At 37.0% G+C, this 26370-nt stretch overlaps 1 protein-coding gene across 1 annotated transcript in view; it reads right to left on the minus strand.

Annotated features, from left to right (window-relative positions):
• Nucleotides 1–26370, minus strand: part of RSBN1L (round spermatid basic protein 1 like) — a gene marked incomplete at both ends in the record, with an annotated part of 54969 nt that overhangs the window by 23264 nt on the left and 5335 nt on the right. The window contains one exon of the mRNA XM_084230174.1: nucleotides 2349–2465. Coding sequence (XP_084086300.1) covers nucleotides 2349–2465 — 117 coding nt within the window. The remainder of the gene's footprint in view (nucleotides 1–2348; nucleotides 2466–26370) is intronic.

Below are 26370 nucleotides of genomic sequence, written 5' to 3' on the forward strand. Positions count from 1 at the left end.
CAGACCTCTCCTGTCTCGCCCACTGCTCCCCCTCAGCAGCGTATTTCAGTCAATCTGCCCGTTCTGTTCCCCATTCTGTCTCTGGTGAATCCTCTCACACAGCACCACCCTCCCTTCCCCTGCACCTCTGGCCTGTATCCTAGTTTTTACATGCATAAATAAATAAATCTTTTTTAAAAATTGTGTATATACTGCTAGTAATACTAAACACAGTTTATAATGAAAACGTGGAGGAAATGAGATTGTTGTGGAGTTAGAGCATCTATTTAATGTAGTTCTTGTTAAGTAGTTCAAGTGCCATCAAACAACCGATGCCTGTGTTTGCCATAACTTGCAACATCAGCACTAGTAGGAGAAAATAAAAGCTGAAGGCCAAAAAGAAATAAAGGGATTCACAGTAGTAAATAACAGCATATTGTCCCCACCAAATTGATTCTTCTGTGGCTCAAGAACACCAAAAACAAAGGATGTCTTCCCTGATGAAAGGTTCACTTGGAAAAATGACCACACAAGCAGAGTAAATTTTTTGGCTGGATAATAACAATAGCTAACATTCAGTGCTTATAATGGGACAGGGACTGTTTCCCAATTAATTCATGCTTTAATAATTTATCTACAGACCATTCATTGAGGGCAGAAAATAGTTTCGTTGTTGTTTTAATCACAAGATTAATGTTTCATACATTTTTACAAAAAGACTTATATGTACTTATTGAATATGGGTGAGTCAGACACTGTACTTGGCATTTCCCCCATACTTTACCTCGTTTAATCTTACAAGGCTGTAGGGCAGAATTATTTACCTCCATTTTACAGTTAATACATTCCCCATGATCATACCAGAGGTTACCAATTCCTTTCCAAACCCATCTCATTTTTTCTCCTTTATCACCATTAGGTTTCAGTTTAGTTTAGCTCAAAATATCTCTGAAATTCTGTCTACTTCAAAGTCAATGCTACTATTACAAATCACTAAAATCTTCATTTTTCAGGCTAGCCTAAAAACTGTTCACACATATAATATCTACAATCACATATTTTATATTAATCGTAAGTTAGTAAGTTAGCATTCAACCAAGTAACAGGAATTTACATCATTATATATTCAAATGGATTAAAAAAAGACTGACTAGACCAGCAAAAAAAAAAAAAAAAACCTACTATTTGACTAAGTTATTATAGAATAATTTCAAGCATTAATCATTAACTGCTGTAGAGCACTTAGTGTGGTTATATTCAATTCCTGCCTGGAAGGCTTACAATCTCATTAAAAACACATAAAATATCCTGGAAAAAATATAGAACAAAAAGATCATGAGTATTATTAGGTAGCCATCAACTTCAGTTCTCAACTGTTTCTTCAAAGCTAAAGAATTTTCTAAAAATAAATTTCAGACAAGTTCAAAACAGAATTTAAAGTGCTTACCATACAATGTCTGGAAACATAACAAAGAATGAAATGAAAAGAACATTGTATTTATCTTAAACAATGTAAATTAATCAGTTATTTTGTTGCACACGTAATGCTATGGCCTTTTCTCTCTTATGTAGATATACAGGCTTCTCAACACATAAATTCAACATGAAATTTATGAAAGTGTGTGTGTGTTCTGATCCACAAATTATCAACCTGATAGGGTATTAAGGAATTTACTGTCTAGCAACCAAATATCATTACCTTGCCATTCCAGTGAATGTAAGACTTTCTTTACTTCTATTCTACCACAAAACATCTGAAAATGTTCAGATTTATTGACAGGATTTCTATTAACACCACCTAACCATCTATCCTCCAAATTCACCTCCCCACCTTACCCCAAATATGTATAAACAGCAAGTGAAAACAACTATAATAGAAAGATAGGTAAAATGATATTCTTAACATGCAAGAAACATACAGTAAAGTGGTATGCCTTCAATTTAGTTCACAGTAAAATGCTACTTTTATATCCCAGACAACGATATCATCAAGTTTTATAAAATCATTCCCTCCACTATCCCAATCATGGTAAAAGTTACTTCAGTCTTTAGTTGGATTCTCTAAATACAAATAAAGATAATTACACAAACACAATTAGATAACCTATTTCAAAATAACTTAAGGAGCCTAATGGCTTAATGAAGCTTAATCTTTACTACTTTTGAACAGTTCACTAACTATGAAATATAACAGTTCACAAGTTACTATGTAGATTAGAACTCACCACTATTACATTTTTTTTTTTCGATATTCTGACCTTTGATGCTATTCTCAGCAAAATTTGGTACCAAATAACATTTATTTTAATGACTAGGTAAGTATACTGAATATACTATAGTACAATGAAAATCACTAAATATAAACTTACTTTTCAGCAAAATCTTTACTTCTCCATTCTCTTTCTTGATCTCATTCATTACTTTATGCTTCTTTTTCTCTCTTTCTTTTTCTTTTTCTCTCTCTTTAATTTTATCTTTGATTTTATCTAAAAGACAAAATGAAAGTATTTTAAACTATTTTACAATTTTTTCCCATGAACAACAGTGCAACTTCCAGAATTACAATACACTCAGAAAATTAGAAGAGCAAACATCTTTCTTATTCTTCCTCTTGGGTTTTGGGATATATTTCTAAATTTCCTTTCATATAATGAACATGGAATAAATAACACACGTTATAAACTGTCAAAATTTATCATTCTACATTTCCTTCTAAAGATTATTCTTCATTTCATGTCAGCCACAAAAGACAACCTTCAAATCACTCCAAGTAAGTGGCCAACTTTATTTTTTTTTTAAAGGTTTATTTATTTATTATACAAGAACTGGAATACAGGCCAGAATTGTGGGGGGGGGGGGGGTGAAAGGATTCATCAGAGACAGAGTAGGGAACAGAACAGGCAGATCATAAACTGATCTACTGAAATACACTGCTGAGGGGAGCAGAGGGCAAGTCAGGAGAGGTCTGCTGCACCATGTAGGTTGCTCCCTGGCCGGGGATTGAACTCATACTGCAGTGGCTGTGGATAGCTTCATAGGTTGTGTCTTAAACCCTTGCACCACCAGGGAGGCCCGAAGTGGCCAACTTTAATCAAGATAGTTAACTACAGTGGAAAAGTGCTATCTTTGAAATTGGGCATAGGTGGAAAGGGCATCAATATCTGAAAAATTAATCTAAGTTTTGTAATTGGTATAACCATGATTGATGCCATTCTCATAATTTACTATATACGCTAAATGAAGATATAAAATAACAGTCAGAACTTGGTAGATGAAAAGACTAGCCAATAGATTAGTTCCATATGCATGGACCTTTAAAAAAGGATATGACTGATCTGACTAGCTTTTGGTATTAAATAAGGGGTATAAAAAACTCAAGGAGTCACTGATAGGTACTCAAAAGTGTCATATTTTGTGTTTATAAGATTATCTGACGTACTATTCTCAGTCAAGTTCCTATGTATGCAGCAAAAGACCAGATATAGAAGAAAATTTGCCATCAATGAGTGTACTTGATTACAAAACCATCATGGAAGCACACAAAAAATGTAAAATAATCTATAACAGAAATTAGTAAGTGTGTATGATTACTATATGATCTCTTAAAATTCCTCAACTTTCCATGCACTATCTTAATTGAAGTCCTAAACACCTAATGATTATATTATTGTCTATATCAGCGCTGCAAATAAATACAATGCTTATCAATACACAAATTGAAATGTAGTAGTCACATGACAACATAAGTATGAAATTAATTTTAATCAATTTTATTTAAGTAATATATCTGAAGCATTTTAAAATTGAATGCTAAGAAAATTACCATTGAAATATTTTACTTTTTTTCATAATAAGATTTCAAATTCCACTGTATGTTTTACACTATGACACATACCAATTCAGAGTAGCTCCACTTTAACTGCTCAACAGCCATGTAAGACTAGTGGCTACCATAAAGAACAACTCAGGCCATAATTTACAAATTAAATCCATATACCTAAAACATTTCAAAACTTACAGTTGATAATAAAAACTGCATATACAAATAGGAATATTATTTTCAGCTATTGAATTAGTGCTTTTCTGTACTGATAATAGAGAGCAGCTCTCAGATGAAGTTGGAGGTTCCTTCTTTTGTTTCACAGTGGATCATCTGGGTTAACTAGTGGAGCCCTGCAACAAGAGAGTCTTGGCTTGGAGTGAAACCAGAACACCTCTTGGACATTGGAGAGAAGGCAGACTGTGCCAGAAGGTACACAGAGATCCATGCTTCACTAAACAAGAGCTTAGTGGAGAGAAATGCTTGGAGGCTGTGGCTGGGGTGACAGGGGGATTGCCAAACAAAGGGTAGCACTGCCATCTAAGCTGCCAACCCGGGGAGGGGAAAGCTGAACTGTGAAAACACACACCCTTGACTGAGGGTAAATACTTTAGGAGGAGCCGGGGTGAACCTAAGGAAGTCAGATCTCCGTTATAAAAGATGAGGGTGTGCTGGGCTGCACTCCCCTCCACCTGCCCACCCCCACCTCCCATCACTTAGGTCTGGTAGCAACCTTTTGAGGTTCACTGAGAATGCAGAGACTGCAGTCTTGAGCCCGGAACCCCAGAAAGGAGGGCTATAGGCTGTGCCACAAACACAAGCTTGTACCCCCTCCCAAGCATTCATACCACAAGCTTGACTCCTCCAAGCCACACCCCCTGACTCAGCAGCTGTAGGATCAGGTCTCAGATTTATGGAAGCCAGGAAAGGTCAAACTACTATAATCATGTATGAAAACTCTGTACTAACTTTGCTACTTTTCTGCAATCTAAAACTATTCTAAAAACTAAAAGCTTACTAAAATTTATACTTATATAAATTTATAAATGCAAAAAATAATTAAAAGTAATACATCCAAACACACATGGTGTATATACATGTGTGTAAAAACTTGACACTATATAATGGACAGAGCTCCAAAATACACTATTAAGTAAAAAAGAACAAGTTACAGAAAAATGCAAATAGCATATACTTAGGTTTTGCAAAATAAGATATATATTCTTTTCTGTGAGTATGTGCACACATGTATATAGGTAAATGTATAGAAAAAGTTATGGAATGATAACAGAGTGTACTCTTGGTTTTATTTCATGCACTTCTAAGTTATTTGAAATGTCAAGAGAAAGAGCTTTATATTTATGTATTACTTGTGTAATTAAGTTGTTAACCTAAATCTCTTTTATGAAAGAATAACCGTTCAATTTTTTTTAATGATTTAGAATCACATAAGGAATATTAGAAGGAAAGAGTCAAGGGGCAAAAAAACACTTCAAAATAAGTACACAAGGGCCTTCCTGGTGGTGCAAGGGGTTAATAAGCACTGCACTATGAGGCAATCCAAAGCCTCTGCAGCTCCAGTTTGATCCCAGCAGGCCAGGGAGCAACCCACATGGCGATGCAGACCTCTCCTGACTCGCCTGCTGCTCCCCTCAGCACTGTGCTTCTGTCAGTCTGCCTGTTCTGTTCCCCACTCTGTCTCTGGTGAATCCTCTCATGTCCCGCATCTGTAGGCTGTGCCCCAGCTTTGTATGCATAAATAAATTTTTAAAAATGCACACAAAAATAATCTTACTTTTCCAAATGTCTCCACTGAAATTGTTCAAGTGCATTTCAATCTCACTTTATACAGATTATCTCAGGTTATGTTATAATTGACAAAAAGAACAAAATAAAAGAAAAAAAGATACAATTATATATGTATTCTGAATATAGTAGACATACATACACTATTTGTTAGATTTAATAGCTTTCAAGAAAAAGAACATCAACAGTTCCTGGGAGTTCTCATTACCAGGAGAAAAATTATATTCTCTTTTCCCCCTTTTTACCTATATGAGATGATAGATATTTACTAGGCTTATTATGATTAAAAATTCATAATGTATGTAAATCAAATCATTATATTGTATACCTTAAAAACATGCAGTGATATATACTAATTATTCTTAATAAAACATAGTAAACCAAATTTTTGGTATAAAGAAGGTTCACAGAATAAACCAAATTTTTGGTATACAGAAGGCTCTTCATATATAGGTTCATTGTACTTTTTAGATTAGTGTCATAAAAATCTACCTGGAGGTTCTTAAATGTTAAAATTCCATGCTAATGATTTCAGTCACAATATATTCTTGGAGAACAAACCTCAAACAGATTTCAAGTTATCAGTTTTGCCTGCTTTATGTGCCATAATTCACTATAATAATGCAGCCCATGTTCTGTACAATACCACTTATCTCCTCCCTTAGTCAGGACTAAGTAAGGCTAGAAACAGATCTGAGAAAAGAGGACCAGAAGGGAGGGAAGCACAGAACCCTGCTCCCCTCCCCCGCCCACAAAGTCGGCACTCTCTGACCTGCAGAGAGGAGGGAAACAACAAACCAAAACGGCCAACAAGAAAAACTGACGCAGCAAGTGGGACTGTGAGTGGAAAGGAACTATTTCAGCCACCACACCCCGTGAACGGGAGCTGTGGAGAACCCTGCAGGATCCGCCAAGGAGGTGAGCTCCAGGCTCCATTAAAGAGAGCCCCGCCCCCCAGGAGGAGACCAGCACCAGCACACAGCCCCAGCCACCCAGTAAGCTTGCTCAGAAAGCAGTGCGCTGATCCAGATCAGATCACAGCTGCCCAGGTCCCCGCGCCTGCGACCTAGGCTTGCGGGGAGACCGCGGAGGCCCTCCCTGAGTGAGCAGGAACAAGGCGCCCAGGCAGGGGAGCGGGATTCAAAAGGCGCCATTCCCGCGCCACTGATCTGGGCTACAGCCCGCGACCTGGAACTGAGGGCTTTGGAACTGAGACCCGGGGCACGAAATTAGGGGCGTGGGTTCCCCACGACGGTGGGGCACAAGGCAGACACAGCACCCCAAAGCCGTTGAGGTGTACCCTACCATCCCCGCTCTGCTCCCTGTCCCACGGGGTGGAAAATCAGCTCCCCAAGGGCTCTAGGGGAGATCTCTGGCGCCACCTAGCAACTTGAAGCCAGCAGAGGCTCCTGAAGGAGCTAGTGGCCAGCTGGGGAGTTAGCCCACACCGGGCCCCTTCCGAACAAGTAGTCTGAGCCCACAGGGAGAGCGAGCACCCACAGCCGGGCAGACCAGGCGCGCAGAAGAGTGTGCCTGAGACTGGACGCGCAGGGAGTGTGTCCCACATCACCATTTTAGAACAGGGACATTTCTTCAGTAAAGACTACCTGCAGAAGGCTTCCTCAGGAGCCAGAGGTGAGCGGGGAAAGTTCGCCCACGCCAGACCCCCTCTGGCCTGCAGTCCAAGCCCAGAGGGGGAGCAGGAACCCACCGCCGGGGCAGACCAGGAGCACAGGGGAGTGTGTCCCCACATCGGCATTTTAGAACAGGGACCTTTCTCCAGTAAAGACTGCTTGAAACTGACAGATGACTCCTGGAGGAACCAGAGGGGAGCAGAGAAGCCCACCCAAGATGCCGGCCAGTCCCAACAACACAGTGTCCCAACGCATACGGCAAATTAGAAAACAGACAGTAGGGAGGAGAAGAACCACACGCAACCTAGCAACTCTCCAGAGAAAAAGCACACCACAAAAAGAAAACCAGCCCCCAGATTGCAATGACAATAACTTGGAAGAATTTCTGAGCCTTCCAGAAAGAGAATTTAAAATTGCCGTGATTAAAAAACTGACAGAAGTCATAAAGGAAAACAATGATAAGGGAAAAATAATCAACGATCAGAAGAATGCAATTGAGTCCCTAGAGAGGGAAAACAATGGTCAGAAGAAAGAAATTGAGTCCCTAAAGAGGGAAGTAAAAGAAATGCAGGAGATCAAAGAATTAATGGAAGAACTAAAGAATTCTGGGAAAAGCAATGAAAGCAGAATAGATGAAATGGAAGAACGAATAAGTAATCTTGAAGACACAGAAATAAAAAGAACCAAAACAGAAAAGGAAAGAGAAGTACGAAGGAAAAAGAACAAGGAACGACTTCGGGAACTATCTGACTCCATGAGGAAAGGAAATATAAGAGTTATAGGAATACCAGAAGGAGAGGAGAGAGATGTAGGAACAGAGAAAATATTCAAAGAGATAATTGAAGAGAACTTCCCAAATGTGAAGAAGGAGCTGAAAATTGATATACAAGAAGCAAGAAGAACACCAAACTTCCACGACGAAAGGAAAAATACAGCAAGACACATAATAGTAAAGCTCCCAAGAATCCAGGACAAGAAAAAAATAATGAAGCTGGCAAGAGGGAAGAAACAGATAACATTCAAAGGAAAACCAATCAGGCTGACATCAGACTTCTCCGAAGAAACATTACGGGCAAGGAGAGAGTGGAGGGACATAGTCAACAGACTCCAAGAAAACAGATGCCAACCAAGAATACTCTATCACGCAAAGCTCTCCTTCCTCTTTGAAGAAAGAATATGGACCTTCCCAGACAAACAGAAACTCCGGAATTTCATTGCAACTAAACCCCCACTCCAAAAAATACTACAAGGAGTCCTAAAGCCAGAACCTCAGAGGGACTAATAACAATGAAAGAAGGCCAAAAAAAAAAAAAAAAAAGTTATTAAAAGAATAAATAAAATCAAAGGAAAGACAAACACAATGGCAAATACAGATGTTAACATATCAATATTAACTCTAAATGTAAATGGACTAAACTCTTCAATAAAAAGACACAGAGTTGCAGCCTGGATTAAGAAACAAAACCCAACCTTTTGCTGTCTCCAGGAAACACATTTAGCTACAAAAGATAAAAATAGGCTCAAAGTTAAAGGATGGAAAACAACCCTACAAGCAAATGCACCAAAAAAGAAAGCAGGAACAGCTATACTTATATCAGATAAAACAGATTTCAAACTCAAAAAGATAAAAAGAGACCCCAATGGTCACTACATTATGATCAAGGGGACAATACTTCAAGAAGAAATAACACTCATTAACATATACTCACCAAACGAAGGAGCACCAAAATATATCAGACAACTGTTGTCCTCTCTGAAAACAGACATCAGACAAAACACATACGTAGTGGGAGACTTCAACACACCACTATCAACAATGGATAGATCAACAAGAGAAAAAATAAGGAAAGAAACCAAAGCTCTAAATAAGGACCTAGAGCAATTGGGCTTAACAGACATCTATAGAACACTAAACCCCAAAAAAACAGAGTACACATTTTTCTCAAGCGCACACGGATCATTCTCCAGGATCGATCACATACTGGGGCACAAGACAAACATCAACAGATACACCAAGATTGAAATCATACCAACCATCTTTTCTGACCATGAAGGCATCAAACTAGAAATAAACCATAAAAAGAAGGCAAGGAACTTTCCTACCTCATGGAGATTAAAAACCACACTACTGGAAGACCACTGGACTAATGAGGAGATCAAAGAAGAAATTAAAAAATTTTTTGAATTGAATGACAAGGAGGACACCAATATCCTAAATGTGTGGGATGCAGCAAAAGCAGTAATAAGAGGAAAATATATAGCAATAGAAGCTCACATCAAGAAACAAGAAAGAACGCAAAGAAACAACCTAATCTCGAAGCTCAAAGATCTAGAAAAAGAACAACAAAAAAAAACCCAAAACCAGTAGAAGAAAAGAAATAATAAAAACCAAAGCAGAAATAAATGAAATTGAAACTAAAAAAACAATCCAAAAGATCAATGAAACCAAGAGCTGGTTCTTTGAAAAAAATCAATAAAATAGACAAACCCCTAGCCAGGCTCACAAAGGAAAAAAGGGAGAAAGCACAAATAAACAGGATCATCAATGAAAGAGGAGAAATCACAACGGACACAGCAGAAATCAAAAGAATAATCAGTAACTACTATGAACAGTTATATGGAAACAGTTTAACAATCTAGAGGAGATGGACAAATTCCTACAACTCTACAATCACCCAAAGCTAGATAAAGAAGAAATAGAACACCTAAACAGACCAATTACAATTAGCGAAATTAAAATGGTAATCAAAAACCTCCCCAAAAACAAAAGCCCAGGACCTGATGGATTTACAAATGAATTCTACCAAACATTCAGAGACGAATTAGTGCCTATCCTTCACAAACTCTTCCAAAAAATTGAGAAGGAAGGGACAATACCAAACACGTTCTATGAAGCCAACATTACACTAATATCAAAACCAAACAAGGACAACACAAAAAAGGAAAACTACAGGCCAATCTCCTTAATGAACACTGATGCAAAAATCCTCAATAAAATTTTAGCCATCAGAATCCAACAATGTATCCATAAGATAATTCACCACGACCAAGTAGGATTCATTCCAGGGACACAAGGATGGTTTAACATCCGAAAATCAATCAACGTTATCCAACACATCAACAAAAAGAAATATAAAAACCATATGATAATATCAACAGATGCTGAGAGCGCTTTCGACAAAGTGCAACACCCATTCATGATAAAAGCCCTTGAAATTCTTGGGATACAAGGAACATACCTCAACATCATAAAGGCCATCTATGACAAGCCAACAGCCAGTATCATTCTCAATGGTGAAAAGCTGAAAGCAATTCCATTAAGATCTGGAACAAGACAAGGATGTCCACTCTCACCACTGCTTTTCAATATAATACTGGAAGTCCTAGCCAGGGCAATAAGACAAGAGAAAGACATCCAAGGAATCCAATTAGGAAAAGAAGAAGTCAAACTATCACTATTTGCAGACGATATGATATTATACATAGAGAACCCCAAAAACTCCACAGAAAAGCTAATTCAACTCATCAATCAGTTCAGTAAAGTGGCAGGATACAAAATCAACACGCAAAAGTCAGTAGCCTTCCTATACACAAACAATAAATCTGAAGAAGAAGAAATCAAAAAAACCATCCCTTTTGTTATTGAAACAAAAAAAATCAAATATTTGGGAATAAATCTAACAAAAGAGGTAAAGGACCTATACAAAGAAAACTATAAAACACTGTTAAAAGAAATAGAAGAAGACACAAAGAAATGGAGAGACATCCCCTGCTCATGGATTGGAAGAATAAACATTATTAAAATGGCCATCCTTCCAAAAGCAATATACAGATTCAATGCTATTCCAATCAAAATTTCAATGTCATTCTTCAAAGAAATAGAACAATTATTGATGAAATTCATATGGAATCACAAAAAACCCCGAATAGCCAAAGCTCTCCTGAAAAAAAAAAGAAGGGAATGGAGGCATCACACTCCCAGACTTCAAACTATACTACAAAGCCATAATCATCAAAACTGCATGGTATTGGAACAAGAACAGACATACAGACCAATGGAATCGAATAGAAAATCCAGAAATAAACCCACAGATTTATGGTCAACTAATCTTTGACAAAGGAGCAAAGAATATGCATTGGAGCAAAGAAAGTTTGTTCAATAAATGGTGCTGGGAAAACTGGGTCGCTACATGCAAAAGAATGAAGCTTGACCACTACCTCACACCATACACAAAAATCAACTCAAAATGGATTAAAGAACTAGACATAAGACCTGAAACCATAAAATATATAGAAGGAAATATAGGCGAAACACTACGTGATTTGCACATCAAAGACATCTTTACAGACACATCACCCAAAGCAGTGATAGTGAAGGCAAAGATAAACAGCTGGGACTACATCAAATTAAAGAGCTTTTGCACAGCAAAAGAGACAATAACAAAAACAAAGAGAAACCCCACCAACTGGGAGAACATTTTTGCACCCAACACTAATGATAAAGGACTGATCACAAAATCTGCAAAGAGCTGATGAGACTCAACAACAACAAAGAAAATAATCCAGTCAAAAAATGGGCAGAAGAGCTAAAAAGAAACTTCTCTGAAGAGGAAATGCAAATGGCCAACAGGCATATGAAAAAATGTTCAACATCACTTGTCATCAGGGAAATGCAAATCAAAACTACCATGAGATACCATCTTACACCAGTGAGAATGGCACATATTAAAAAAACTAGCAACAACAAATGTTGGCGAGGGTGTGGAGAAAAAGGAACTCTTCTGCACTGTTGGTGGGAGTGCAAACTGGTCCAACCACTGTGGAAAGCTGTGTGGAGATTTCTGGACCTACTAAACATAGAGTTTCCATATGATCCAGCAATTCCACTCCTAGGTATTTACCCAAAGGACACAGAAACATCAATTCCAAACAACACCTGCACCCCTATGTTTATAGCAGCACTGTTTACAATAGCTAAGCTTTGGAAACAACCCAAATGCCCAAAAATAGATGACTGGATCAAGAAGATGTGGTACATATATACCATGGAATATTACTCAGCATTCAAAAAAGATAAACACATGCAATTTGCAGCAACATGGATGGCGCTGGAAGGGATCATGCTCAGCGAAATAAGCCAAAAAGAAAAAGAAAAATACCGGATGGTCTCACTCATAGCAGGAATCTAGAAAACTTAAATAAGGGACCAGGAAAATGAATATAAGAAAGTGAAAATCAAAATCAACAAAAAACTATGAACCAGAGACACTTTTAGGGGGGCGGGGGCGGGAAGGGAGGGATTGGGGTCAGAATGGGGGGGCTGCAATTGTATGGGGAATATAACAATAAAATTTAAAAAAAAAATAATAATTGAAAAAAAAAAAAAGAGTTCAACCAAGTGGATACTCAAGGTAAAGTCTAAAAGTCAAAAAAAAAAAAAAAAGAAACAGATCTGAAAACAATAGAAAGAAGGAGAAAAAGAGAAATGATACAGAATTTAAGTGGGCTGACAGAACAGAAAGTGAGTGACATTACAAAAATGGCAAGAATGTAAAAGGAGGTAAAAGATCAAGGCTACAATAAAAAGAAAAAGGAATACACATCTAGTTCATGGAAAAAGAGACCATATCCCCTCCCCAAACAAGGTAATCAGATTGTCAAGTTCATTTTTTTTTCCTGGTCCTTGCTATTGAAGACATTTTAGAGCTCTTCCTCAAAACTTCTCCCTAAATATCAGTGAAATTGCACAAACTACCTGATTCCTCACTGCTCAGAATCTTATCCAAATCTGCTTTTCTTTCAGTAAGGACTCCTTGATCCCTACAACTAGAAATGATCCTATTCTCCTCCCTATCTAAGGGTTTGGATTATGATTCCTTGAAGCTGTGCTATCCCCCCTACTGGATTGTAAGCTCTTTTGTAGTTACATCTTTTTTTAAAGATTTACTTATTTATGCATACAAGAAACGGGGTGCAGGCCAGAGGTGCAGGAGTGGGGGTGTGTGAGAATATTCACCAGAGACAGAGTGGGGAACAGAACAAGCGGATCGACTGAAATACACTGCTCAGGGGAGCAGCTGGCTAGACAGGAGAGATCTGCTGTGCCATGTGGGTAGCTCCCTGGCTGGGGATCGAACTCGTGCTGCAGATAGCGTCACAGTGCTGAGAGGTAAGCCTCGCAACACCAGGGAAGCCCTGTAGTTATATCTTATTCATCTTTGTAATCTTCTATGGAACCTAGAATATTGTTCTACACATAATCAATGCTCAATATGAATAAGGTTTCTAAGGGGGCAAAAGAATAAAAGGGTTGAAGTAAATAGAAGCAAATTACTAGTGATAAGCATCTGAAGGGTCAATATTAACAGAAGACAAAAAAAAGCAAAAACAAAAAGGAAACAAGATGAGCAACAAAAAGGAGTCTCTTATATTACAGCTAATTATTTCTCCAAGTAAGTTACAAATTCTCTAAAGGTAAAAAGTATAAACAGCTTTCCTCTTTTCACTTCCCTACGGTGCCAAGCACACACCAGACTGGAAATAAATGCTTGATGAATTCCTATAAAAAAAAAAAGGAGAGAACAAATTAGAGAAATCATGATGTAATACAGTAAAGTAAATGTTCTTATAACACTCAACAGAAAATACTGGAGGTATACAAGGAAAGAATAGTTAAGGTAGTGGAGTGGGGCTGTAGCCAGAAAAATTTCCACAGAATTAGATTTTTCATAGGAAACAACTTAGAGTCTATCTCACATACTTTCCTCATTTTACAGAGGAAAAAGCTGGGGTACAGAGCATTTAAATGATTGTCAAAGGGGCCAAGATTAAGTGGGATGACTAGGAAAACACTTAAGCAGGTCCTCTGGTTTCTAGTTAAAAGCTCTTATGCCCACTTTTAGAAAAGAAAACCAATAAAGATGAAAATTATTTGGAGCACTAATGTTTTATGGTATTTAGCTAATAATAGCTCTTAACTTACAATCTGTATATATAAGCATTACTTCTAGCTCTGCTGCACCAAATCTTCCTCAACAGATATAATCATCTATAGGGGAAGGAATAATGTAAAAACAGTATTAAAAACTTGAAAGGAAAAGAAAAAACCCTTCCTATTTAAGAGATGGCTGAGATCTGGCAGGCATGAGACAGATGGTATTTCCTTCTTCTCTAGAGCTGTTTGCCCATCCACATGGAGGTAAACTGCTAAAAGGATGAATGGTCCTTATGGACATAACTGTAAAAACTGATACATGTTAAGAACCTTAAGATTTGAAAGACCTGAACATATCCAGTCAACTAAGAACTGATGAACTAGGGGAACTTCTGGAGTTTCTGCTGCTTGTATTTATAAAATCAGGGATTTGCACTTTATTATAAACTCGTTATTATAAAAAAAAATAACAGTACAAAACACAACAAAGCAAAAACAGGCAATTATAAATCAGAGACATACTGCAGGGGAGCAAGAGGGAGAGGGATCAGAGGGAGGAAGGGAGGAGCACAGGAGATTGTGGTGATGGTGCCTTGGGGAAGGAAATTCTATGAGGACTCAGTCTGAGGGGGTGGGGGGAAGCAAATATTGTTTAAAAATAAAATAAATTAATTAATTAATATAAAAAAACTCATTATAAAGTTAAGGGCTTACACTAACTGATCTTTGAAGACCTCTTCATTTCCAGTATTCCTTGAGTCTATTTCAATTTTTTTTAAATAAAGGGTAAAACTTAAGGGGCCTCCCTGGTGGCACAAGGGATTAAGTCACAGCACTATGAAGCTATCCACAGCCACTGCAGTAGAAGTTTGATACCCAGCCAGGGAAGTGTCCCACATGGAGCAGCAGACCTCTCCTGTCTTGCCCGCTGCTCCCCTCAGCAGTGTGTTTCAGTCATTCTGCCTGTTCTCTCCACCTCTGTCTCCGGTGAATCCTTTCACCCCCTGCACCTCTGTCCTGCACCGCAGCTCATGTATGCATAAATATTTTTTTTAAAAAAGGGTAAAACTTAGTCCAATGACTCATATAGTAATAACATCCTGTGTTTTGTATAGTAAAGCAAAAAATGTTTCTTCCTGAAGATACTATGAGGAAGTCCAAACTGTGCAATAATAATCTCTCTTCAAGAATACACTGATTGCTTTGTCTAACATTCTCAATCAAAACCAAAAACAAACAAACAAAAAAATGAATGCAATTTTGAAAACACAAAAGATTACAGCTGGGGATTAAGAAACCTTAACTGTATAGTAATACAGTAGAAAACAGGTCAAGCTTTGGGTTAGAAATATTTAAGTTCAAATTCCTCCACTGTCATTAAATGACCAACTGACACAAAACAAACTACATAACTGTTTTCTGCCTCAGTATTCTTGTCTATAAAAGATAGTAACACTTATGGTTTAGAGTTTGTGTAAAAATTAAAGGCAACAGGGCGTCCCTGGTGGCACAGAGGTTAAAGACGCAGTGCTATCAAGCTGTTGGCAGCCACTACAGTATGAGTTCGATCCCCGGCCAGGGAGCTGACCCACGTGGTGCAGCAGACCTCTCCTGCCTCAGCCACTGCTCCCCTCAACAGTGAATTTCACTCATTCCACCTATTCTGTTCCCCACTCCATCTATGGTGAATCCTCTCACCCTCCACACCTCTGGCCCTCCACACCTCTGGCCTGTACCCCAGTTCTTGCATGCATAAATAAATAAATCTTAAAAAAAAGTAATTAAAGGCAACATACACTTTATTTCCAATAATCATGTTCAGTTATAGGCAACTGACAAATGTAGCTGCTATTATCATACATAAAATTTTATAAAGAAGTATAGAGTAATATCTATAGAGTAACAAAATAGTATAGTAACAACAGTCACAAAAGCATACAAAGAAGAGTAACAAGAAAACAGAAAATATATAAATTACCTACATGAAAGCCATATCAGGTGTAACATGAAAAAGTAGGCTGGGTTCCCTCTCCTGCCATCATGAAAAATTTCAGGTCAAATTTTCCTCACTGACCTACCAGGAAAGATTTGCCTCTAAAACAGAAATACAAGACTTCCTCTTATATTGTAAAATACAGATATGAAGTAGTGAGACAATATACTTGGTATCTAGGTTACAGAATTAAATTATTCTAGTCACTGAATCTTAAACTACAGCTGTCACATAAAATGTGACTCAGAGGCAAGCTGGGGCATTCTAGACCTCAAAATTAACACTACACAATGATATATATTATTTAATTAAAATTAAACTCTATACAGCAAACAGTAAATCATATAGTTCTTTCTGGTTTATGACAACAACATAACGTGGGAACCACTGCTCTTGTTACACACTAATTACGTTTTCCATACAAATAGTGTTTTAAATTTTAAAATTTAAAATTTTAAAATTTAAATTTTAAAAACTATGTATTTAGCTAATATTAATAGCTAACTCTCCTACTTGTGTTTCTTCTATTTTAGTACAATTTAGAATGTGCTCTTACTGAAATTTCACAAAACAAGTAAATGTTCAGGGGGAACTAGTTCAGACTTCCCAAGTTAGGTTATAAGCAGTCTCGATGTTTCCAAGTCTCTTGGAGTTCCAAATTGCCATGTACAAGATACAACTATCCTGATGATGAGATCGTATGGAAAGGCCCTACTGATAACTGAGAAAGAGGGGAGTGAGGTTCTCTTACAAGAGCAAATGAGGGCCTCCCCTGGTGGCGCAGTGGTTGAACGCCGGGCTGCGAAGCTGCCTGCAGCCTCTGCAGCGCCAGTTCTATCCCCGGCCACCTGCAAGGGTCCCACGCAGACCTCTCCTACCCCGCTGCTCCTCTCAGCAGTGTACTTTGGTCCTTCTTCCTGTTCTGCTCCCAGCTCTGGCTCTGGTGAATTCTCTCACCCTCCCACGCTTCTGACTGTACCCAATGCTTGTATAAATAAATAAATAAATAAATAAATAAATAAATAAATAAATCTTTAAAAAAAAAAAAGCAAATGAGATCATCTTGGACCTACCAGAAAAAACTTTCAGCCACCAACTTAACACCACTGAGCAAACCCTGTCAACCCCACTAAAGCAGAAAAATCACTAAGTCAATTCTGCTGGAATTTCTGATACACAATCATCAGACATAATAAAATAGTTTTTATAAGTCACCAAGTTTTAGATTAATTTGTTATGAAACAATAGGCAATGTAGCTTTTACAAAGTCTTATAGTTAATGAAAAAGAATTTAAAGAATTTTTGGGTAAATTATATATGTATAAGACATGAAATGACTTCGGAATCTGTCTATAAAACACAGATATTTCAAAATCTATCAGTGAAAGGCTAGAGATACTTAGCAATGTTATGTCAGAGCTATAAAGAACCAAACACATGGAAATTATTTCTTCCTTTAGTTTCTGTGACATTAGATAGCACAGTTTTCTATCTAGTCTCCATGAATGTTACTCTATATATGCTTTCTCTACCTAGAACTATTTTACATCTTGTAAAATCCTGTCATACAGTCCCTGAAAGTTTCTTTCAAACATCCCCTCCTTTGCCCACAGCATCCCTTCTTCTCCCTTTATTAACCACATTTTCTTAATAAATGCCCACCCTCATTCCCACTGGTACTAAAACAGTTTTCCTTGTCTTGTGGCATGTAACTTACTATACTAAATATATAAATATCATCACTTTCCTTGTGTCTACTAGATTCTAAGTTACTAAAAGGTAAGGATTATATAGATATAAAACCAATTTTGTCATTCTGTCATGCCACTGCATTTAAGTACTAAAAATGCTTGTGAAGTTATTTTTCATATTCTACTAATAGAGATCTGGGACATGGTTGAAGTACCACAAAGAAATGACTTCCTGAATATCACATGGTATCTTAGAAATTCTATCTGCTCCTGATTATCAACAATTGATAACCTTTCAATGCTATAAAATTATGTATCAAATTAAGCAGAAGACCTAATAGCTTTCTTATATACTACTAATATGAAAAAACTCCCCCCAAATAAACAAAATATAAGAAGAAAACTCAATCTATAGTAAATACCAATAAATTTTAGGGACATATAAAAGAAGGTAAAGACAAAAGAACCACAAAAATAAAAAAGCAACCTATAGAATGGGAGATTATTTGCACATCTCACAAAGACCTAATTTCCAAATATACAAAGTACTTATATAACAACAACAAAACAGACAATCCAAAAAATAAGCAAAAGACCTAAATGGATAGTTTTCTAAAGAAGACATTCAGATGGCATACAGGCACATGAAAAAATGTTCAATATCACTTACTAAGAATGGCACATATCAAAAAAACAAGCAAAACAAATGTTGGCGAGGATGTGGTGAAAAAGGAACTATAATCCCCTCCAGCTCCATCCACGTTACTGCAAATGGCAGGAAAAAGGAACTCTCCTACATTGCTGGTGGGAGTGCAAACTGGTCCAACCACTATGGAAAGCTGTCTGGAGGTTTTTCAGTCTACTAAAAATGGAGCTACCATACAACCTGGCAATTCCACTCCTAGGGATCTACCCAAAGGACACAAACACACTGATTCAACAGAACACCTGTAGCCCTATGTTTATTGCAGCACTATTTACAATAGGCAAAACTTGGAAACAACCCAAATGCCCAAAAATAGATGACTGGATCAAGAAGATGTGGTATATATACACAATGGAATATTAGTCAGCAATCAAAAAAGATAAACTCATGTCATTCGCAGCAACATGGATGGAAATAGAAGGAATTATGCTCAGTGAAATAATCCAGAAGGAAAAAGAAAAATATCGGATGGTTTCACTGATAGCAGGAATATTGCGGAACCAAATAAGACATCAGTGTAAAAAAATAATAACAGTACAAAACACAACAAAGCAAAAACAGGAGTTTATCTTTTTTGATTACCGAATAGTATTCCATCATGTATATATACCACATCTTCTTTATTCAGTCATCTATTTTTCCCCCAAAGAAACTTTAAAGGGGTAAAGATAAACATGTAGTTTTAAAGTATAAATTATAATGATTATAAGTTGCCCCTTATTTAATTCATAAATTTAGTGAAAATCCCACTGGAATTACAGAAATGGGGGAACTTTACAAAACAATTCTCCAGCTAACCAAAGGGAAAAATAAGAGTAAGGGCACCTTGACTCAAACCTCACATACAAAAGTTTTCAAAACACACCACAGACCTAAATGGCTGTAGACCTAAGAGAAGATCTGTGTGACACTGAGTTAGGTAAAGCTCTCTTAGTTAAGACACAAAATGCACACAAAAAAATTACAGAATCTAGTTTTCAAGTTTGATCCACTGGATATATGATGACAGTAAAATAAGGAACGTATATAGCAAGACAAATATAGGTAGGGAAGACTGGTTTGAATATATTAACTTTATAGTTCTATGGAATATCTAATAGCGTTATGCCAAATAGGAAATAGAATAGATAGATCTAAAACTTTGGAATAAACTAAGAGTTGAAGAGTGTTAACAATACACTAGAAAACAAAATGAATAGCAAAATTAGACAGTACTGTGAAAACTAAACAAAAGGCTAAAATAGTAGCAACAGAGATAAAGAAAATGGGGTATAGCTGGGGCTCACAGGTAAAAGCAACCATTGTTGTCTGCTACTGTAAGGACACTTTTTTTTAAGATTTATTTTATTTATTTATGCATACATCTGAATCAAATCAAAGCTATCAAATATCGACGAACTCTTCTTTCTGGCTACATATTCAATAATCAAAGCTTTCCTTTCTATGTCAAAGAGTACCAATCACTTACCATTAAAATCATTTCATTTTATAAATAATCTCCAACATCCCTATCTCTTAACTTCTTTCTCAGCCTATCTGTCCTATTCAATGCCATGAATTTAATGTTCTTAAAATGACAACTTGAAAATATTATTACACTACTTAAAGAACAAACTGCCTTGCTATTACCCATAGGATGAAGTCTAAACTCCTTATCCTGGGCAAATAGAAGGCAGACTGGCAGACTTTCAACTGCCATACAAGTCTATCTCCCAACTCTGTACAAAATTATCAACTGCAGCCAAATGGTCTATTCACAGACCACTGAACATTCCATCTTTCAATCTTGCTCACATCATCCTCTGCTACATAAGCCTAACAAGTCTGTTTCCATTATCTCCATTTACCTAAATCCTATACTTCAAAGCCTTCAAAGCCCAGTTCATTTACCTGGTAAACTACCTCACAATGTAAGATACAGGAAAGAGATTTCAAAACATTAACAACAATTTGCATAGCTCTAAAGCCAGACTATCCAAGGATCTGAAAGGAAGATTTATTATTTATTTTATATCCTTGGCAAGTTACTTAAATTTCCAGAGCTTCTATAGAGTATTTATACAAACCAAATACCTCACTAAACTTTAAAGTTGTGAAAATTACATGTTAACTATTCTTATTGTTTCTGTCCTCAAGTTTATTAACTAGTTGAACGTGCACCCACATACACATTAGCTTGAAAATTATCTTGCAAAAGCTTTAGATAATTTACTAATTCTGATATTTTCATTATTGTCAAAGAAGAAAAATGAGTAACGGTGAATATTTATTCTCTTAAGATATAAAGTTCATCAGTTATTCAGACTGAAAATGGTATGTTTTCCAAAATGTTGTTCCACATGTTAAAACAGCAAAAGTGGTTCTCAATAGCTAAAGAAAATGCAAACCCTTTCTATTAAAAGGTTAACAAAAGTTTGCTTAAATTAGCAGTATCAAGAAAATAAGTACGGCCTCCCTGGTGGCGCAAGGGGTTAAAACGCAATCTATGAAGCTATCCACAGCCACTGCATTAGGAGTTCAATCCCAGGCCAGGGAGCTACAGACATGGTGCAGCAGACCCCTCCTGCTTGCCCGCTGCTCCCCTCAGCTGTATATTTCAGTCAGTCTGCCTGTTCTGTTCCCCACTCTGTCTCTGGTGAGTCCTCTCACCCTCCCGCACATCTGGCCTATACCCCAGTTCTTGTATGTATAAATAAATAAATCTTTAAAAAAATAAAGACATTTTGCTTTTGTCCCATGTTATCAATATTATAATAGGTTACCAATTGTAACTGGACAGATACAATCAATCTTTAACAACATGGAGTCTGCAAGCAGCTTTCCAAAATTCAAACTGTGATGAATTAAGAACTCAAGAAAAATGTTTAAGTTTCTGGTCATACCAATGGATTGGTATTTACTTTGGTAACCCCAAAAATAGGTCACCACATTTTAATCCAGATATAAGTAATATTTTATTTTGATTCTTCATATTTTATTTTGATTCTTCACCCCCAAGACTAATTCCATTGCAATACAGAAATAATGGAGTTAATATTAACACCCAATAAAATGGGTAAATCAGGAAGGTGTATCACTAGTTGATACTAAAGGTAGTAAATGAAAGACAGAGAATTGAATATTCACAAAGCATTATACCACAGATTACAATCTAAATGCAAAGAGGAAAATGAATCATTGTAATAGTGACAGTGCTTACCTCAACCAAGTGCTCAAATTTAATATTGTTAATAACGGGACACTGAATATTATATACCTCCTGATGACATATTGTATGAAGTATACCTATAAAATATATTTTTTAAAGGTGATTTTTTATTTTTTTATTTATTTATGCCTTTACTGGAGTAAAGGCCAAAGTACGGAGGGGGGAAAGGACTCACCAGAAACAGAGTGGGGAGCAGAACAGGTGGATCCACTGAAATACACTGCTGAGGAAAGCAGTAGGTGAGACAGGAGAGGTCTGCTGTGTCGTATGTGGGCTAGCTCCCTGGCTGGGGATCAAACTCAGGCCGCACACCGGTGATAGTGCTGAATCTCAACCCCCAGGCCACCAGGGAGGCCCTATAAAATATTATTACCAAGACTACTTAATCTGAATTTATTGAAGACTTATAGATCTAACTTTGAGTTTACAAGAAATACAAAGGATCAAGTGAAATCGCACCATACTAAAACAACTGTTTAAAAATTATGTGTTTAGGGGCCTCCGTGGTGGCACAAGGGGTTAAGCACAGCACTGTGAAGCAATCCGCAGCCTCTGCAGCATGAGTTTGATCACCGGCTGGCCAGGGAACAACCCACATGGCACAGAAGACCTCTCCTGACTCACCCACTGCTCCCCTCAGCAGTGTGTTTTCAATAAAGTCTGCCTGTTCTGTTCCCCGCTCTGTCTCCGGTGAAGCCTCTCATTCCCCCCGAACCTCTGGCCTGTACCCCAGCTCTTGTATGCATATATCAATCTTTAAAAAATAAAAAAAAATTATGTATATAGGAAAATGCAAGCTAATAGGTATGTTGAACTGCTATCTTCAAATATTCAATGCCATAATTTAAAAAATGAGTGGAACAGTTAGAGATGTAGTTGTTTGGAGTACAATTGGAGATTTGGAGTAATCTATACATGGACTGGCTATATTAGTCCCTTCTCAAGTGTTTTAATGTTATTGTGCTTCAAGTGTCTACTTTTTTTTCATTATCATTTTTTAAAGATTTATTTATTTATGCATACAAGAACTGGGGTACAGGCCAGAGGTCCGGGGGGGTGAGAGGATTCACCAAAGACAGACTGGGGAACAGAACAGGCAGACCAACCGAAACACACTGCTGAGGGGAGCAGTGGGCGAGACAGGAGAGGTCTGCCTCACCATGTGGGTTTCTCCCTGGAGGGCCCAGGGATCAAACTTGTGCTGCATAGGCTGCAGATTGCTTCATTGTGCGGCACCTAACCCCCTGAGCCACCAGGGAGGCCCAAGTGTCTACTTTTAGAAAATGAAAGCTGAACTACTGTAAAATGAAGTGTCAGAATGTTGACAATTTACTTTCAAATGATGCAGTACATTTATATGATAAAATATTAAAAGTAGTTGAATCTAAGAGAGAGCTACACAGGATCATAGTAGTATTCTTCCAACTTCTTTTTAATATGCTTAAAGGTTTTATAATAAAAAGTTATTAACAAAGAAATAACAAAGTTTTAAAGTTCATCTTTACTTTCTTCGTGTTTATTAGTGTAATGAAAAAAACTTAATTGTAGTTTTGTGCAGTTATTCTCAGAACCTGACAGAGACGAGATTGATCCAAATTCTTTACACATTCGCTATGTAACTCCAAGCAAGCTAGGAAAAACTCAAGTTTTAATCTAAAAATATTAATTAACATGGTACATGGGACACACTCAATAAATGCCTTTTATTCTCCCAGTAAGCCCCAATATTTTATTTCCTCTGCTGAGATGGCTGACTTCACAACCATTTGCTTCACTTAGCTGTTATGGGGAACTTTTTTTTTTGCTTATTTTTATTATTTAATTTTCTGATACTAAAGAGTTTTCCTATTCCTGGGGCAAAGTTGGTAGGACTGTAAAGTGATGCAGTCACTATGAAATGCAGTCACTATGAAATGCAGTCACTATGAAAATGACATTTCCTCAAAATTATTAAAAACAGAATTAGTATTATGGGATCTCCCTGGTGGCACAAGGGGTTATGTCTCAGTGAAGCTATTGGCAGCTAATGGCAGCAAGAGTTCAATCCCCTGCCAGGGAGCTAACCCTGGTGCAGCAGACCTCTCCTTTCTCACTCTCACTCGCTGCTCCCCTCAGCAGTGTATTTCAGTGGATTCGCCTATTCTGCTCTCCACTCTTTCTCTGGTGAATCCTCTCACCCACTCCACCCCCCACAACACTGGGCTACACCTCAGCTCTTGTGTGCATAAATAAATAAAATAAATTTAAAAAAAAATTACTATTATTCAGCAATTCCACTCTCAAGTACATACCCAAACAAACCAAAAGCAGGAACTCAAAAGATATTTTTACATCCATGTTCATAGTAGCCATCAAGGGATAAAATGGATAAACAAAATGCAGAACATAAATAAAATGAAGTAATATTCAACCCCCAAAAAAACCCAAATTCTGATACATGATGCACCATGGATGAATTAAAAACAACCTGATAATAAACCAGTCATAAGAGGGCAAATACTTTGATTCCACTCATACAGGTACCTAAAATAGTCAATATCAGGGACACAAAGCAGAATGGTGGTCCATGCCAGGGGTTAGGAAATAGGGCAAAAATGAAAAGTCAGGTTGTTGGGTTTTTAAAAAAGATTTATTTATTTATGCATACAAGAACTGGGGTACAGACCAGAGGTGTGTAGGGGTGTGTGTGAGAGGATTCACCAGGGACCGAGTAGGGAGCAGAACAGGTGGATCTACTGAAATACACTGCTGAGGGGAGAAACAGGGGAGAAAGGAAAGGTCTGCTGCCCCATGTGGGTTGCTCCTGGCCAGCAGGTAATCAACTCATCCTGCAGTGGCTGGCCATAGCTTGATAGCGCTGTCTTTAATCCCTGCACCACCAGAGAGGTTCAAAAAGTCAGTTTTTAATGGGTATGAAGATTCAATTCGGGAAGATTATGAATAAAGTTGTGGAGATGAGTGGTGGTAATAGTTGCACAATGTCAATGTACACAATGCCACTAAAGTACACACTTAAATATGAATGAAACAGTAAATTTTATGTTTTGTGTATTTTACCCTAACTTGAAAAAGTAATTTTTTCAAAAGAATTAACTCAAAAAAATATACAAGCAATATATACCAAATTGTTAATGATAGTTTGGGATTAGGGGAGAATCACTCTTTAATGTACACACATGTATGTTACTGAAATTTCATAAGCATTATTATTAATTCTGCAATGGAAAAAAATTCAATCCTAATTATTTTGGAATAAAATGATGTGTCTGGATTCTATGTTAAAATGTTAGAGCCAAAAATAAAAATAAGTGGAATAAAAGAGATGAAACATGAATTATAAAATGTTGGTAACTGTGAAAGCAAAGTGATGGGTATACCCAGAATTCATTATACTGTTTTGGTATCTTTCGTGTTAATTAAACTTTTCATCATAAAAATATAATTTCAATCTAAATTCAAGAAAATCTAACAGGTGCAATGTAAAATTTAAATGAAAATGTTTGAAGTTATAAAAAAATAATAGTTCAGTTGATCAAACTCTTATTATTAACTCTCCCTAATAACTCACAACAAAGATTTTATATAAGCAACGTTTATATTTATTCTTTTATATTTTTTTACTCAAACACAAATTAAAACTTACTAGTTTTTCAATACCCTGTTTCAAGTAGTTTATTTGAACGTTTAATTCATTTGAGGATGGTGAAAAATTAATCACACTTTGTATAATAAATTTAAACTCTGAAATATAAATTTTTCCACAAAGTTAGTGTGCCTCATGCTAACAAATGCAACAAATTCCCACAAACCAGAATAGGAATGGGGAAAGTATAAACAAGTTACAGCTATATAAGAATTTGTGAAACTATATGTCTCTAATGTGTTAGGTGGAAAGAGAAATTAATATTCCTTTAAAATGCTTACAATATGCCAAGTTCATATAACTCTCACAATAACCTTGTGAAAGTTACCAATCCCATTAAACAGATGAATATGGGCTCAAAAATAATAAGGGACTTGATCAATGTCATACAAATAGGAACAAATCAAAACAAGGCTAAAATTTAAGATCTCTTATTGAAAAACCTACCCAAACGGAGGGCCTCCCTGGTGGCTTAGGGATTAAGTCTCAGCACTATCACCATGACTGCCAGTGCAGCAGACCTCTCCTGTCTGGCCTGCTACTCCCTTCAGCAGTGTTATTTCAGTAGATCTACCTGTTCTGCTCCCGACTCTGTCTCTGGTGAATCCTCTCACCACCACCTCCGCCCCCCACCCGCCCCTGGCACCTCTGGCCTAGACCCCAGTTCTTGTATGCATAAATAAATAAAAAAAATCTTTTTTTAAAAAAAATTCTAAAAAATAAAAAGGCTTAAGCTGATGGTGGAATGGTAAATAATTTGGTATAGTTGAGAGTTAATATAAGTCTCTACAAGAAGAGATGACAGACAATCCTATTTACTCTACAGTTTCTCAAAGAGGCTTATAAAATGGAGGTAGTGGGAAAGATAAAAGGGCAGAACACCTTCTGCCTTCTCACCCCCAACTCTCCTAAAGGAACTAGAAGTGTGGTCTCCAGCAAAACTGATTCAGAGTCGT

The sequence above is a fragment of the Talpa europaea genome, assembly GCF_964194135.1.
Source record: "Talpa europaea genome assembly, chromosome: 3".
NCBI lineage: Eukaryota > Metazoa > Chordata > Mammalia > Eulipotyphla > Talpidae > Talpa > Talpa europaea.